The 15,674-nt window shown below is 42.3% G+C and overlaps 1 protein-coding gene across 5 annotated transcripts in view; it reads right to left on the bottom strand.

Annotated features, from left to right (window-relative positions):
* Positions 1-761: 761 nt before the first annotated feature.
* Positions 762-15,674, bottom strand: part of TAFA1 (TAFA chemokine like family member 1) — a 289,251-nt gene continuing 274,338 nt past the window's right edge. For 2 of the 5 annotated variants that reach the window (XM_075834008.1, XM_075834011.1), the window contains 3 exons: positions 8,317-8,441; positions 6,635-6,697; positions 762-1,642 (listed from right to left, as the gene is read on the bottom strand). In XM_075834008.1, coding sequence (XP_075690123.1) covers positions 6,680-6,697; positions 8,317-8,441 — 143 coding nt within the window. In that variant the 3' untranslated portion in view covers positions 762-1,642; positions 6,635-6,679. Of the gene's footprint in view, positions 1,643-6,630; positions 6,698-8,316; positions 8,442-15,674 lie in introns of all 5 variants that reach the window. The other 3 variants (XM_075834009.1, XM_075834013.1, XM_075834010.1) reach the window with 2 other exon arrangements.

Below are 15,674 nucleotides of genomic sequence, written 5' to 3'. Positions count from 1 at the left end.
GGGGTCTAAACCCCCCTGGACCCAAATGATCATCAGAATAAATGGGCAATGGTGCTCGGTGGATCGCCACAGCCCCTTCGCGTTTATATGCATTTGGAAAAAGTGTCTGGTACTGAGGCTCAGCCCATTAAACTCAACAGGGCTGCGCTGCAGTACCAGACTCAGCCACATGCTTATGGATGTCACTAAAGTACTGCAGTCTAGGCAAGCGCATCGTGGTGATCGATGGGGACCCCGAGTGGGATCCTAAGGAAAGATCATCAATATAAAATCCTAGAAAACCCTTTCAATTAGTTTCTATATGTACTTTAATGCTTTAGTTTTAAGAATATATAACCACCAAATGTGATTTAAAGGGGTTGTCCACTACTGGACAACTGATGACCTATCCACCGGATAGGTCATCAATACATGATCTGTGGGGGTCCGACACCCGGACGTACATGCCGGAAGCAGTTGGCTCCGGACACTGAATAGCGGCCGAGCTGCAGTACTGTATTCAAGTGAATAGGAGCAGAGCTGCAGTTCAGCGGCACGGCCACTATGCTATGTACAGAGCAAACTGCTTCCGGTTCTGTACATCACATAATGGGCCATAACATCTGGTGCCTGGAGACAGCTGGAGCAGCTTAACGGTGCAGGGTCCGGGTGTCGAACCCGCACCGATCATATAATGATGACCTATCCGGTGGATAGCTCGTCAGTTGTTCAGTAGTGGACATCCCCTTTAACCATAACCGACCATGTAAAAAAACAAAAAATCAAACAAAATTATGTTTATTAAGACTTTTACTTTTAAAGGAATAAGCAAGTGCAAAACAGTGGGGTTTACTGCAGACAGTACCGGTTATACAAATCCTGCCGACATCCTATTTACACCAGTGATAATACAAAGAATCCAATAGCCATAGACTCTTGGCCATTCTCCATTGTGGCTGTATACGGCTTTGACATTATTTCCTTCTCTGTTGAACTTCCTATAAAAAAATACTTTGTTGGAAGATGGCGGGAGCGACCGTTTGATAGAAATGTTGACATAATCAAAGCTGGCATGCTATAATCACACATGGGTAAAAAGCTTCCGGAACACAATAGAAAAAAATAACATATTTCATCATCATCATGTTTGTCTGTAATTGACGGAAGATCTTTAATATAGATGTTGAAGATTCTTGAAGAGTTAGACGAGAAGTTTGAGCCTCGTCTAGCCATTATTAACTTATTGATATAAACAGAGCAGTAGTCCTGATATAGGAAGTAGTCCTCCATTTCTTAGTGGTGGGTCCTTGATCTAAATATACATAGTTCTTGGAAGATATAAATCCATAATCCCGCATCCCACGTCTTGACACAAAATATTCCAATATTTCCTGTCCTGTTCTTGGCCAAAGTCACCGTTTAGCTCAATTTTTTGTAATTTTTTTTTTTGCTCCCCATGGATTATTTCATTTCACATAGTGAAACCACTGAGAGTTTTTCATCAAAAAGTCAAAGTGCAAGTAAAATATCCATTTGGCTTGTAAATCCTTAGGGTATTTTTTTTTATTCTGAAGGAAAGTAAAGTTTGTATATGGCGTCCTCATTCATCAGCAGGTGGAAGTGATGATGACTGGAAAAAGAAATCTTAGGATCTTGGATGAATCTGAAAAACAAAAAACAAAAAGTGTTTAAAAATGAGAAAATGTTTTAAAGTTTAAAAATGTATGACAGGTTTAAAGCAGATTTCCTCCTATAATCATGAAATCATCAGGAAATATAAGTAATCTGGTAAAGTTATCAAAACGGTAATTCAGACAATTCTTAGTTATTCTGTTTCTGATAAAACTGTGTAACAATGAATATGCCACTATCTATCATCTATCTATCTATCTATCTATCTATCTATCTATCTATCTATCTATCTATCTATCTATCTATCTATCTATCTATCTATCTATCTATCTATCTATCTATCTATCTATCTATCTATCTATCTATCTATCTATCTATCTATCTATCTATCTATCTATCTATCTATCCAGTGGCGGACACAGACTGCAAAAGGCCCCTGTGCAGATAATGTGCCAGGGCCCCCCCGCCCCCCCCCCAATACCGACAAAGTTACCTAAACATATATATGCATATAAAAATAAACCTTACTAATAAAAATTATGAAGGAAGATTTATATTGTACATTTTATTACCAGTTTAGAACACAAGTAACACATTTTTTTCCGGGTTAAATTCTTATCTAAACTAAGTCCCTAAATGTGGGCAAAGAAAATGAAAAACCTATACTCACCTCCTCCGGCGCCTCCGTTCCCCCTCCGCAGCCCCTATCCCTTTCTGTGTTTACAAAGCTGCTGTGGTGACGCGCGGTCGATGGCACATGACCGCTGCAGCCAATCAATGCCCTCAACAGCGATTTGCTGTGGAACTACTGTCCTCAGCAGCACACCAATGAGGAGTTATTGGCAGCAGCGGTCACGTGCCATCGGCAGCGCGTCACCAGTGCAGCCTTGTACACTTGTAACACAGACCGAGACAGGAGGATGGGGGCTGCGGCGAGAGGGGGCTGTATGGCGTTATCTACAGGGGGGACTGTATGGCGCTATCAACAGAGGGGGCTGTATGGCGTTATCTACAGGGGGGACTGTATGGCGCTATCTACAGAGGGGTCTGTATGGCGCTATCTACAGGGGGGTCTGTATGGCGCTATCTACAGGGGGGACTGTATGGCGCTATCTACAGGGGGGACTGTATGGCGCTATCTACAGGGGGGACTGTATGGCGCTATCTACAGGGGGGACTGTATGGCGCTATCTACAGGGGGGACTGTATGGCGCTATCTACAGGGGGGACTGTATGGCGCTATCTACAGGGGGGACTGTATGGCGCTATCTACAGAGGGGGCTGTATGGCGTTATCTACAGGGGGGCTGTATGGCGTTATCTACAGGGGGCTGTATGGTGTTATCTACAGGGGGGACTTTATGGCGTTATCTACAGTGGGGTCTGTATGGCGTTATCTACAGGGGTTCTGTATGGCGTTCCCTACAGGGGGGGTCTGTAGGGAAAGTCATACAGCCCCCCCCTGTAGGGAACGCCATACAGACCCCCCTTTAGGGAACGCCATACAGACCCCCCTGTAGGGAACGCTATACAGCCCCCCCTGTAGGGAACGCTATACAGCCCCCCCTGTAGGGAACGCCTTACAGCCCCCCCCTGTAGGGAACGCTATACAGCCCCCCCCCTGTAGGGAACGCCATACACCCCCAATCACTCAAAAAAATGCGACCTACAGTGTGAAAAGACAAAAGACATGTATCCCCTATCCACAGGATAGGGGATACATGTGTGATCGCTGGCATTGATAGGGAGAGCGGGGGACCGAAAGTCCCCCGAAGTTCTCCATCACTCACCTCTGACTTCCGGTGTCTGCGCAGCTCAAGTGTGACCGGCGCTCCATTCATTTCTACGGAGCTGCCGACACAGACCCCGGAAGTCCGAGGTTTGTGATGGAGAACTTCAGGGGACTTTCGGTCCCCCGTTCTCCCTATCAATGCCAGCGATCACACACGTATCCCCTATCCTGTGGATAGGGGATACATGTCTTATGTTTAATGGCAGAGCGGGGAGATACTCCCTGCTCTGCCGTAGTGTTCCGTGGCATCGCGCTGTAGCAGCCATAGCGGCAGCTAGCGGAGATTCCGGCCAAGGTGGGGGCCCGTGCCGGCAGGTGACGCGGGCCCCCTCATGCCGCGGCCCCGTAGCAGCCGCTACGGCTGCTATAGCAGTAGTTACGCCCCTGTGTTAGGGGGAGTTCACACTGAGGTTTTTTTCGCGAAAAACGTCAGAAAGTGCCTCCCATTGAAATCCATGAAATTTTTCCTGCGAGCAGTAAAAACCGCATGCGGGAAAAAGAAGCGCAATGCCCTTTCTTCGGGCGTTTCTGTCTCTGACTTCCCATTGACAACAATGGCAGGCAGAAAATGCGTTTTTTGCTGCGTTTCCCTGCCCACGGCCCGATGGCCGAAAAACGCCACAAAAAAACGCAATGAAAAACGCGGGAAGTGTTCTACCGGCAGGTCAAAATATGCCTCAAAATTCCGGAAGGAATTATGAGGCAGATTTTTCTACATAAAAACTTCTCCCTTCTGACATGAACTTTTTAACTTCATCTACCTGTCCTCTGCAGTCTGCACGTCCTCCACTCGTCCTGTGTCTGTCCTCCGCTCATCCTATGAGTTCTCCGGCAGTCCTGACTGTACTGTCCAGCCGCCCGAAGTCTTACGTCGCACCGCCCCCTGTCCTCTCCCCTGCCTGAGCGCTCCTCCTACCACCAGCATCGCCGTCCTGTCCTATTCATCTGTGCCAGATTGGCAGTGCAGTGTAGCGGCTATCACCGGGCCCGGGCACCCGCCCCCTCCCTCCCGATTGGTAGTGCAGTGTGGCGGCTATCACCGGGCCCCCGCCCCCTCCCTCCCCTCATGCCTAGTGTTGTGATGCTACTAGGCATGAGGGGGCCCGTGCCGCCAGGCCTGGTACATAAAATGTAATGTGCCTGTCAGGGCGACACGGGCCCCCCCATGCCGCGGGCCCCGTAGCAGCTGCTACGGCTGCTACTGTGGTAGTTACGCCACTGAACGGGCCCCCTTCCCACGCGGGGCCCTTGTGCAGCTGCACCGGCTGCACATGCGGTATGTCCGCCCCTGTATCTATCTATCTATCTATCTATCTATCTATCTATCTATCTATCTATCTATCGATCTATCTATCTATCGATCTATCTATCTATCGATCGATCTATCTCATATCTATCTATCTATCTATCTATCTATCTATCTATCTATCTATCTATCTATCTATCGATCGATCTATCTCATATCTATCTATCTATCTATCTATCTATCTATCTATCTATCTATCTATCTATCTATCTATCTATCTATCTATCTATCTATCGATCGATCTATCTCATATCTATCTATCTATCTATCTATCTATCTATCTATCTATCTATCTATCTATCTATCTATCTATCTATCTATCTATCTATCTATCTATCTATCTATCTATCTATCTATCTATCTATCTAATCTATCTATCTATATATCTATCTACCTATCATTTCATATATGTGTCAATCATTTCATACGTGTGTGGGAATAATATGAGATCATACATATATTTACTTTTCTATGTTGTAATACAAAGCAATGCGATAGTACAACATGGATGTTTTATCTGTATTTCTGGCTAGTCACCAGCTTGCGGTATATGGGATGATTGTCAGAGTGCAGTCACTTAATGTCATTGCTCCAGGGCTCTCTGTTCTGATCCCACTGACAAATGCGAAGAAACGTGGCTAGTTCTGTCACATAACGCTCCACACTTTGTTTACCTTGTAGCTGTTATTTTTCCCCTTAGATCTAAGTTATGTACACAGCAAACAGTATTAATTATGTATGGTGACTGCTATAATCCATCTCAAGCCTCAGAACTGATTCATACTTGTAGTCTGTAGTCACTGGCATTGTAGAGTAAAGTGAGTCTATTTTACTGTATTATACAAGTAATGGTCTTATTCCCCAAAATTGTAATAAGTGGAGCCTCCACCTATAGTAGCAGTCTGGTTATGTAGTCTGGAGACCCCCTATAACAGCAGTCTGGCTGTGAAGTCTGTAGTGACCCTATAACAGCAGTCTGGCTGTGTAGTCTGTAGTGACCCTATAACAGCAGTCTGGCTGTGTAGTCTGGACCGCCCCTATAATAGCAGTCTAACTGTGTAGTCTGGAGCCCCCCTATAACAGTAGTCTGGCTGTGTAGTCTGTAGTGCCCCATAACAGCAGTCTGGCTGTGTAGTCTGTAGTGACCCTATAACAGCAGTCTGGCTGTGTAGTCTGGACCGCCCCTATAATAGCAGTCTAACTGTGTAGTCTGGAGCCCCCCTATAACAGTAGTCTGGACCGCCCCTATAACAGTAGTCTGGCTGTGTAGTCTGTAGTGCCCCATAACAGCAGTCTGGCTGTGTAGTCTGTAGTGACCCTATAACAGCAGTCTGGCTGTGTAGTCTGGACCGCCCCTATAATAGCAGTCTAACTGTGTAGTCTGGAGCCCCCCTATAACAGTAGTCTGGACCACCCCTATAACAGTAGTCTGGCTGTGTAGTCTGTAGTGCCCCATAACAGCAGTCTGGCTGTGTAGTCTGTAGTGACCCTATAACAGCAGTCTGGCTGTGTAGTCTGGACCACCCCTATAATAGCAGTCTAACTGTGTAGTCTGGAGCCCCCCTATAACAGTAGTCTGGACCACCCCTATAACAGTAGTCTGGCTGTGTAGTCTGTAGTGCCCCATAACAGCAGTCTGACTGTCTAGCCTGGATCACCCCTATAATAGCAGTTTAACTGTGTAGTCTGGAGCCCCCCTATAACAGTAGTCTGACTGTGTAGTCTGTAGTGCCCCTATAACAGCAGTCTGACTGTGTAGTCTAGAGCACCCCCTATAACATCAGTCTGGCTGTGCTTTCTGGAACGCCCCCTATAACAACATTTTTGCTGTGTAGTCTAAGAACAATTGGAATTTTTCTAACAGAAATGAGAATGACAACAATAACTGGCAATGGTCAGGCTAGTGACAACGATGACTATACCTACTAGGTTTCAGGGCCTCAGATGCCATCTTGCCTTGCATGAAGGTGGTCATGTGTGACCCTGAAACTTAAAAACAAAACAAAAAAGTGAACTCTCTTCCAGCAGAAATAAACATGTTGCATCTTAATGTGTTAATGTAATCTTTATAAACTTACTTTTTTGTCAACGAGTTTTAGCCTCAAAGGCTACGTACACCTTTGAAAGGCAAATATATATATATATATATAGTTTTTAACAAAAAGTGTATCATTGTGCTTTGTGTAACTTTGTAAATACTTTTTATGAAAAAAATATTTTTACTTTTTTAGACACAGCTGCTCTGTATAGGGAATACAGAGCAGCTGTATCTAGCGCTATTCCCGCGGATCTGACGGCTTCAGTGACAGCGGGTCCTGCGTGTCTGCGACCTGTAAACTATCACATCTAAGTTCATAACTTAGATTACAGTTCTATTCTGCATGTCAGAGAAACGCAGAACCCGCCGACACTGAACCCGTCAGTCCCACTGACCTGACAGATTTAGTGAATAGTGCTAGATACAGCTGCTCTGTATAGAGAATACAGAGCAACTGTATCTCAAAAAGTAACAGGAATGTTTAATAAAAAGTTACAAAAAACACAATGATTTACATTTTTGTTATTATTATTAATAATGAAAAAAATTGCCTTTCAAAGGTGTACATAAGCCTTTAAAATACATTTTTATTTCAATAGTTTATACCAACAACATTTTGTGAAGCAATAATGAGGAAATCGTCAAATGTATCACGAAAAATATTCTTGCTTCACTTATGACAGATGAAAATATGGGGTCGGTTGTTACTTATTAAAGAGGACCTGACAGCATTCCTCAGTTTTGTAAATAGTTGTATCCCCTATTAAATAACAATTCTAGAAGACCTTTTCTTAAAACTCTGCATTGTGCTGTTCTTCTGTTATTCCTCTTAGAAACTTATAGGCGTTACCATTCACCTTGTCAATAGGGTGTGTCTGACAGGGTCAACACTGATTGGACAGTCTGTAGGGACATGCCCTATTGACAAGATGGAATGGTAATGTCCAGTTGTCAATTCATAGATTTCCAAGAGGATTAACAGAGGAATGGAAGAAAGAGAGCTAAGATTTTTTTTTAATGGGAAATACAAGTACAGTATTTACTAAAACAGACATGTCAGGACAGCGGCCAGGTCCTCTAAATCAGGGTTTTCCACAGGATATGCCATAATTGTTTAATAGGTGGGGGTCTTACCTTGGGACCCCGACATAACAGGGTCCTCTGACACTGTCTCACAATTGTAAAACGTTGTGACTGAATAAAGTTTCTTATATTTCTATAATGTGGTACCCAGAGGAAGAGATCAAAGTACCCAGAGGAAACCCAGGCAAGCACGGGGAAAACATACAAATTCCGTGCATATGTGGCCCCTAGAAGGATTTAAGCCCACGATCCCAGTGCTGGAAGTCAACAGTGCTATTGTATTGAGTAAGTAAAACTATGGGGATTGGGAGGTCAGGTAATTTTTGGATTAAAAAAAATGAATGTTTTTGCCCAGAGATACATTTGTTATCATAATCACAAAAATATTTATCGGTTACATAAATGAGGCTCTAATTTAATTTACATTACACTAATGATTCACAATCATGCTTCGTCTCGTGTTTGCCAAGAATTGGCTGATACTTACTCTAGTAGTCTTTATCTTATTGCCAGTTGCACACATCCATCCTGAGTTATCTGGCAGAGTCTTACATTCTTCTCCCTCTAGACATGGCTCCATCTCACACCACCACTTCCCGATAACTATTGAAGCTGCAAAAGAAAAACAAAAATTATAATTACCATGTACATTTTATCTAAAACACCATAATTTAAAGGGGATGTCTGGTTTAGAATTTTGATAGATTTTTTTTTAAATACTCTAGAAGCCAAATCTGCTGTAATAGAAGGGAGTCTCCCAATCAGGAGCATCATCTACTAGCTGGAGTGGAGAGGAGCTATACAGAGTGTTTGTTTTTTACTTTGGTGGACTCAACACATCCATCCATTACACTGATAGCCTATTGATTTCAATGGCCACTGTGTAATCCTGCGTTTGTCCTGTTGTGGCGCTGCAGGGAAAGGAAACACTTGTTGCTGGATATTCCTGCAGATTAAAGCTGATCACTGTGATCAACCATGTGATGAGCTTGTTGATTGGGATCCTTCATTAAAAAAGGGATTGTCCTGAGCGGACATCCACTTTAAGTCAAGCATATATCATTAAGTCCACTAGCACTCATATTGAATACAATTTCTGTATGATTATTTTTCATTAGATTTTAATAGTGAATAAATTATAGAAATAGAGTTAAATTCTACAATTACGTTTGCCTACAGCTGACACTAGAGGGCGCTTAGGAGTTTACTGCTTATTGTTTTAATATTGAGTTCAATGTATGCAAAAAGCTCTTACACTACCCCTAGTGGTGGCTGCAGGAAGGCAGAATGTTATGTTTTGATGCTATGTCCATGCAGGGGATTAAAAACTCTGTATCCGAAAAACAAAGCTTCGACCGCTAGAAAGAACTATTAAGATTTTAATCAGAATTTTGAACCTATTCAGAATAAAAGAACAACATAGCGTTTAAGGATAAATATTCTGTTTAAACTTGGCCTCTGTGAGTCTCCTGTATGTGAATAGAAAAAGTTTTTTTTTCCCCTGAAACAGCGCCACTTTTGTCCTTTGGCTTTATCCGGTATTGCAGCTCAGCATATTTCAAATAGATGCATGAAGGCCGGCTGGTTGTAGAAAATGACCCTCCTGCTACCTGCCATCTATTAAACACTATAAGGCATCTCATATATGGAATCACACTAGAGCAATCAAAGTAAAACTTAGTTTCCAATATATTCTGCTGTAAGATCTCATCCCATTATATCATCAGCAACCAGGAGCCCAGGCTGAACTTCATATAGACATAAATGACACCGCAGAATTATGGGTAATGTAGTTCACCTCCTCATCGCCTGCTTGGCCCGCACAGTGCAAATACTAATTTTACTTGCTATTTAGACAGTAGAAACATTTTATTTGCTGTCTGCAGTTTAAATAACAACTTTCCTCATTTTCATAGAAAATCTCAGGCTTAATATATTTGTCTTGAGAGGTTTTTTCTTATTGGAAAATCAAACAAAGTACAGTATACCTGGCAAGAGCGTGCCGAAACTCCAACTGGGAAATTGGACTCTGATAGTCTGGTGATTCAGTATGATTCACTCTATTTGTCAATCAGATCTTAAGGCCAAAATTTTTTGGCCGTATACGTCTCTTAGGGTATGTGCACACGATGAGAGGCTTTTACGGCTGAAATGACAGACTGTTTTCAGGAGAAAACAGCTGCCTCGTTTCAGCCGTAATTTCTCCTCCTCGCATTTTGCGAGGCTTCTCTGACAGCCGTAAATTTTGAGCTGTGCTTCATTGAGTTCAATGAAGAACGGCTCAAATTACGTCTGAAAGAAGTGTCCTGCACTTCTTTTGACGAGGCTGTATTTTTACGCGTTGTCGTTTGACAGCTGTCAAACGACGACGCGTAAATGACAGGTTGTCTGCACAGTACGTCGGCAAACCCATTCAAATGAATGGGCAGATGTTTGCCGACGTATTGTAGCCCTATTTTCAGACGTAAAACGAGGCATAATACGCCTCGTTTACGTCTGAAAATAGGTCGTGTGAACCCAGCCTTACAGTATACATTCTTCACCAGTTTTTTTTTGTTTTGTCTTTTAAATAATTACTTTATATACTGTATATATATATATATATATATATATATATATATATATATATATATATATGTATATATATATATATATATATATATATCCTTATATACATATATATTTTTTCAAAATGCCTTTCTTTTAATTACTTACTTTATATATTTCTACATATATCTATAGTTTTCCTTTCATCACACATTTTTCCATATTTTTTATTTTTATTTTTCACCGCACATCTTTTCTATCACTTTTTACATTTTATATGTGATATACTTGTTTGGGTATAGGGAAAGGATAGGGACAGCTTTATTGTGTGGAGTGCTATATAATTGTTGTAGCTCAAATGTTTTTGATTGTTACATTAAACACTAAAAAGCAAACCGTGTTATTATTTTATGATGTCATTATGATGCAGAATTACCAACCTCCGATAATGTTGTATGGAATAGCGAAGACTATATCTTACATATGTGTCATGCAATTATTATTGTACCTGGCACTTGCAGAGTTAATCACGGGTCATGGGACCATTTGTGACCACTCCTCCTCTGGAGGGGCCTGCACAGTGCAAGGCTCTCTGGGAGGAGGGGTTTGACTCATCGGCTCCGGGTTCTGACCTTCGCTGTCACGTGACGATCTCTCATCGCAGTGTCTGTTGTCATCACTGACATCCCGGATGTGGGCATGCTTGCTCGGATGGGTGCGCACTGCACCTTACACCGGTTTGTGCCATTTTACTTTAGATGCCACAGACGAGCTGGACCTCTCTCTATTGGTCTACAGACATTTAAATGCTTCCTTGGGACCCTCTGGCACCACCCCCAGATGAAGGCTTTCAGCCAAAATGCGGGTTGGGGCGTGACGCCAGGCAATTATTCACATTTATGGGTAAGACGCTATGACGCGTGATGTTACATATGTATCCCTGTACTTGATTTATTGGACATTAATACTTTGGTGAATTGCAAGATTGCACCACCATTACCACTAAGGGTATGTGCACACGAGAAGTGGTTTTTACGTCTGAAAAGACAGACTGTTTACAGGAGAAAACAGCTGCGTCGTTTCAGACGTAAAAGCTCCTCCTCGTATTTTGCGAGGCGTCTTTGACGCCTGTAATCTTGAGCTGCTCTTCATTGACTTCAATGAAGAACGGCTCAAATTACATTGCAAAGAAGTGTCCTGCACTTCTTTGCCGAGGCAGTCAATTTACACGTCGTCGTTCGACAGCTGTCAAACGACGACGCGTAAATGACAGGTCGTCTGCACAGTACGTCGGCAAACCCATTCAAATGAATGGGCAGATGTTTGCCGACGTATTGTAGCCCTATTTTCAGACGTAAAACGAGGCATAATACTCCCCGTTTACGTCTGAAAATAGGTCGTGTGAACCCAGCCTAACTGTGAGTTGTATGTAGATTGGGACTGTACTATTGCCCTGTTTCTCCCTACTCCCAACACTGCTGAATATATTTATATGCTGTGGCGAGACCCACAGAGTGATCTATTCCCAGCATTTTTTTCTTTTAATGTTGATGATTATGGTAACAGTTAATGAAAACCCAAAATTGAGTCTCTCAGAAAATTGTAATATTGGGTAAAAGTTGAAGCTTGTAGACTCATTGTGCCACACATTTTAATCAGCGAATCCACACAAAACACCTGCAAAGGTTTCCTAAGCCTTTAAATGGCCCAACAGTCAGGTTAAGTAGGCTACATAATCATGGGGAAGGCTGCGGACTTGACAGTTGTCCAGGAGACAGTCATTGACACACTCCACAAGTAGGGTAAGCCGCAAAACGACATTGCTAAAGAAGCCGGCTGTTCACAGGGTGCTGTATCCAAGCATATTAATGGAAAGTTGAGAGGAAGAAAAAAGTGTGGTAGAAAAAGGTGCACAAGCAACAGTGATAACCGCAGCCTTGAAAGGATTGTCAAGAAAAGGCCATTCAAGTATCTGGGGGAGACTCACAAGGAGTGGCCTGCGGCTTGAGTCAGTGCTTCAAGAGCCACCACACACAGACGTATCCAGGACATGGGCTGCAACCGTTGCATTACTTGTGTAAAGCCACTCATGACCCAGCGACAACGTCAGAAGCGTCTTACCTGGGCTAAGGAGAAAAAGGACTGGTCTATTGCTCAGTGGTCCAAAGTCCGGTTTTCAGATGAAAGTAAATTTTGCATTTCATTTCGAAATCAAGGTCCCAGAATTTGGAGGAAGAGTGGAGAGGCATCAATCCAAGTTGCTTGCGGTCCAGTGTGAAGTTTCCACAGTCAGTGATGGTTTGGGGGCCATGTCATCTGCTGGTGTTTGTCCACTGTGTTATATCAAGTCCAGAGTCAACGCAGCCGTCTACCAGGGCATTTTAGAGCACTTCATGCTTCCCTCTGCTGACAAGCTTTATGGATATGATTATTTCACTTTCCAGCAGGACTTGGCACCTGCCCACACTGCCAAAAGTTCCAATACCTGGTGTAATAACCACAGTATCACTGTGCTTGATTGGCCAGAAACTCGCCCGACCTAAACATTATAGAGAATCTATAGGGTATTGTCAAGAGGAAGATGAGCTGATTGCCGCTACCAAAGCAACCTGGGCTTCAATAATACTTCAGCAGTGGCACAGGCTGATCGCCCCCATGACACGCCGCATTGATAACGCCTCAGCAGTGCCACAGGCTGATCGCCTCCATGCTACGCCGCATTGATAACCCCTCAGCAGTGCCACAGGCTGATCGCCCCCATGCCACGCTGCATTGATAACACCTCAGCAGTGCCACAGGCTGATCGCCTCCATGCCACGTCGCATTGAAAACACCTCAGCAGTGCCACAGGCTGATCGCCCCCATGCCACGCCGCATTGATAACACCTCAGCAGTGCCACAGGCTGATCGCCTCCATGCCACGCCGCATTGATGCAGTAATTCAAGCAAAAGGAGCCCCAACCAATTATTGAGGGCAGATGCTGTACATACTTTTCAGTAGGCCAACATTTCGGTATTAAAAATCATTTTTGAAATTGGCCTTATTTAATATTCTAATTTTCTGAGACACAAAATTTTGAGTTCTCATTAACTGTTACCATAATCATCAACATTAAAATAAAAAAATGCTGGAAATAGATCACTCTGTGTGTAATAAATCTATAGAATATATGAGAATCACTTTTTGAATTGAATTACTGAAATAAATTAACTTTTTGATGATATTGTAATTCATTGAGAAGGACTAGTATGTGTTTTATACTTTTGTATTCAATAAAAATTATACTTTTTATATTGCATTGATGGTTTATAGACTCTGTTCTTTAGGTTTGAATTTCTGTTGTGAGTTTTCCCCCCATATATGATGTATGTTATATTTATGAGATAATCTCTATGAAGTGGAAGGGGATTTTGGTTGTTCTCTGTATTGGTACAGTATACTCAAGGCAAAACAGTTACGGGAATTCTCCGATTGTTTTGTTTGTCTTTAGAGCCTAACACATGACATTTTACCGTCATAAAAAATTCATAAATATTTAAAACTCTGACTTACATGCACATCAAAATAATACCTAAAAAATCTCCAACCAGTCCTGAAAAAAAAAGACCTCAAATAGAAAAATAAATGTAAAAATAGAAAATGGTTGAATGAATATAGGGATGCAAAAACTAAAAAAATTCCAGTGGTTCTTAAAAGCTATGTACACCTTTGAAATAATTTGTTTTTTTTTTTAAATAAAAATGTCTATCAGTATATTTGGTGCAACTTTCTAAATACTTTTTATTAAAAATTAATTTTACTTTTTGAGATACAGCTGCTTTGTATACTGTATATAGAGCAGCTGTATCTTGCGCTCAGACCTGAATCTGTCAGTTCTGTGAACTGATGGGTTCGGTATCAGCTGGTTCTGCGTCTCTGACACAATGGATCCACCTGTTATCGATCACATCTACATTATGAACGTAGATGTGATCGGTAACAGCTCGATCCTGGCTGTCCCACGGACCCGACTGATTCAAGTGCAAGGTACAGCTGCTCTGTATACAAAATACAGAGCAGCTGCATCTCAAAAAGTAAAAATAATTTTTAATAAAAAGTATTTAGAAAGTTGAACAAAACACACTGAAACACATTTGAACTAAAAAACAAACCAAAAAACACAAACCAATTTCAAAGGTGTTCATAGCCTTTAAGCCCACAATTGGCTTGGTCTATAAAGATAGTCTGTTGGGATATTTTACGCTACAAAAAAGCGAATACGGTTCGGTAGCTATTGGGTAATGGATTAGGAACATACCAGTGTTGAAGATGTTACTGAATGCATCAGTGTAAAAAATAAGTTTATTCTGCTTGGTAAATGTCCATCCGACCAGGAAGTGCCCGATATCTAACACTCTAACCACTCCTTTCCCTATGCAGGTGATTGATGGCTCTGCTTGTATGACGATGAGGACGAGTAAAGCCGTCAATCAACTGCATAGGGGAGTGGTTGGTGCGCTAGATGCCAGACACTTCCTGGTTCGGCGGACACTTGCACAACATAATCAAATTAATTTTTTTTACCCTGATGCAAGCAGTAACATCTTCTGCACTGGTATGTTCCTAATCCGTTACCCGATAGCTACCTAGCGGTGTCAACCGTTTGGTAGCATAAAATCTCGTGACAAATTCCTTTTAAGGGTTTGCTCCTGGAATAGTCTGGTGTATTTTAGATATTAGCATAGATCCTAAAGCCCATGGTTCTATATAATTAAATGCCTGTTATTGCATGATAGTGTTATGTTTAATTTATATGATATGTTACTACCCAGGGCACATATGCGGGATAGTAGAAGAGAATGAATTGCTGCTCAGAGACCTCCAGTCTAAATTTGGTGGCAAAGTCACAAAGAGGAGAAAATTGCCAACGGCATATCAACCAGGTGTCAAACACGAGCATCCATCGTCACAGCCCAAAGCCTCTGCAGCTGCGCTGCTCTTCCTTGCCTTGCAAAAAAATGAAAGGATGAAGGCAGGTGTTTAAAATAGCAGCGACCACTCTGCTGAATGTGGGGGCTTCTGTGCAACCGTCAGCTTCTGCAGATATCACATGTGCGGGTGACCATAGTGCATTTGGAAAACCATATATAAAAATGTACAAATGAATTCAATTTAATGATATTGATTATAGTTTGACCAACACAACATAATATTTTTAGTATATTATAATGACAGTGGTGCTAAAGCATATGGTCTTCTGATACCGAGAATATACAAGGAGAGACACAGCCACTGACCGTAGACTGTACAACACATTA

Source organism: Rhinoderma darwinii, chromosome 7 (genome assembly GCF_050947455.1).
Source record: "Rhinoderma darwinii isolate aRhiDar2 chromosome 7, aRhiDar2.hap1, whole genome shotgun sequence".
In the NCBI taxonomy this organism is placed as follows: Eukaryota; Metazoa; Chordata; class Amphibia; order Anura; family Rhinodermatidae; genus Rhinoderma; species Rhinoderma darwinii.
The sequence above is the reverse complement of the archived record's forward strand: the minus strand, read 5'-3'. Positions and strand labels throughout refer to the sequence as shown.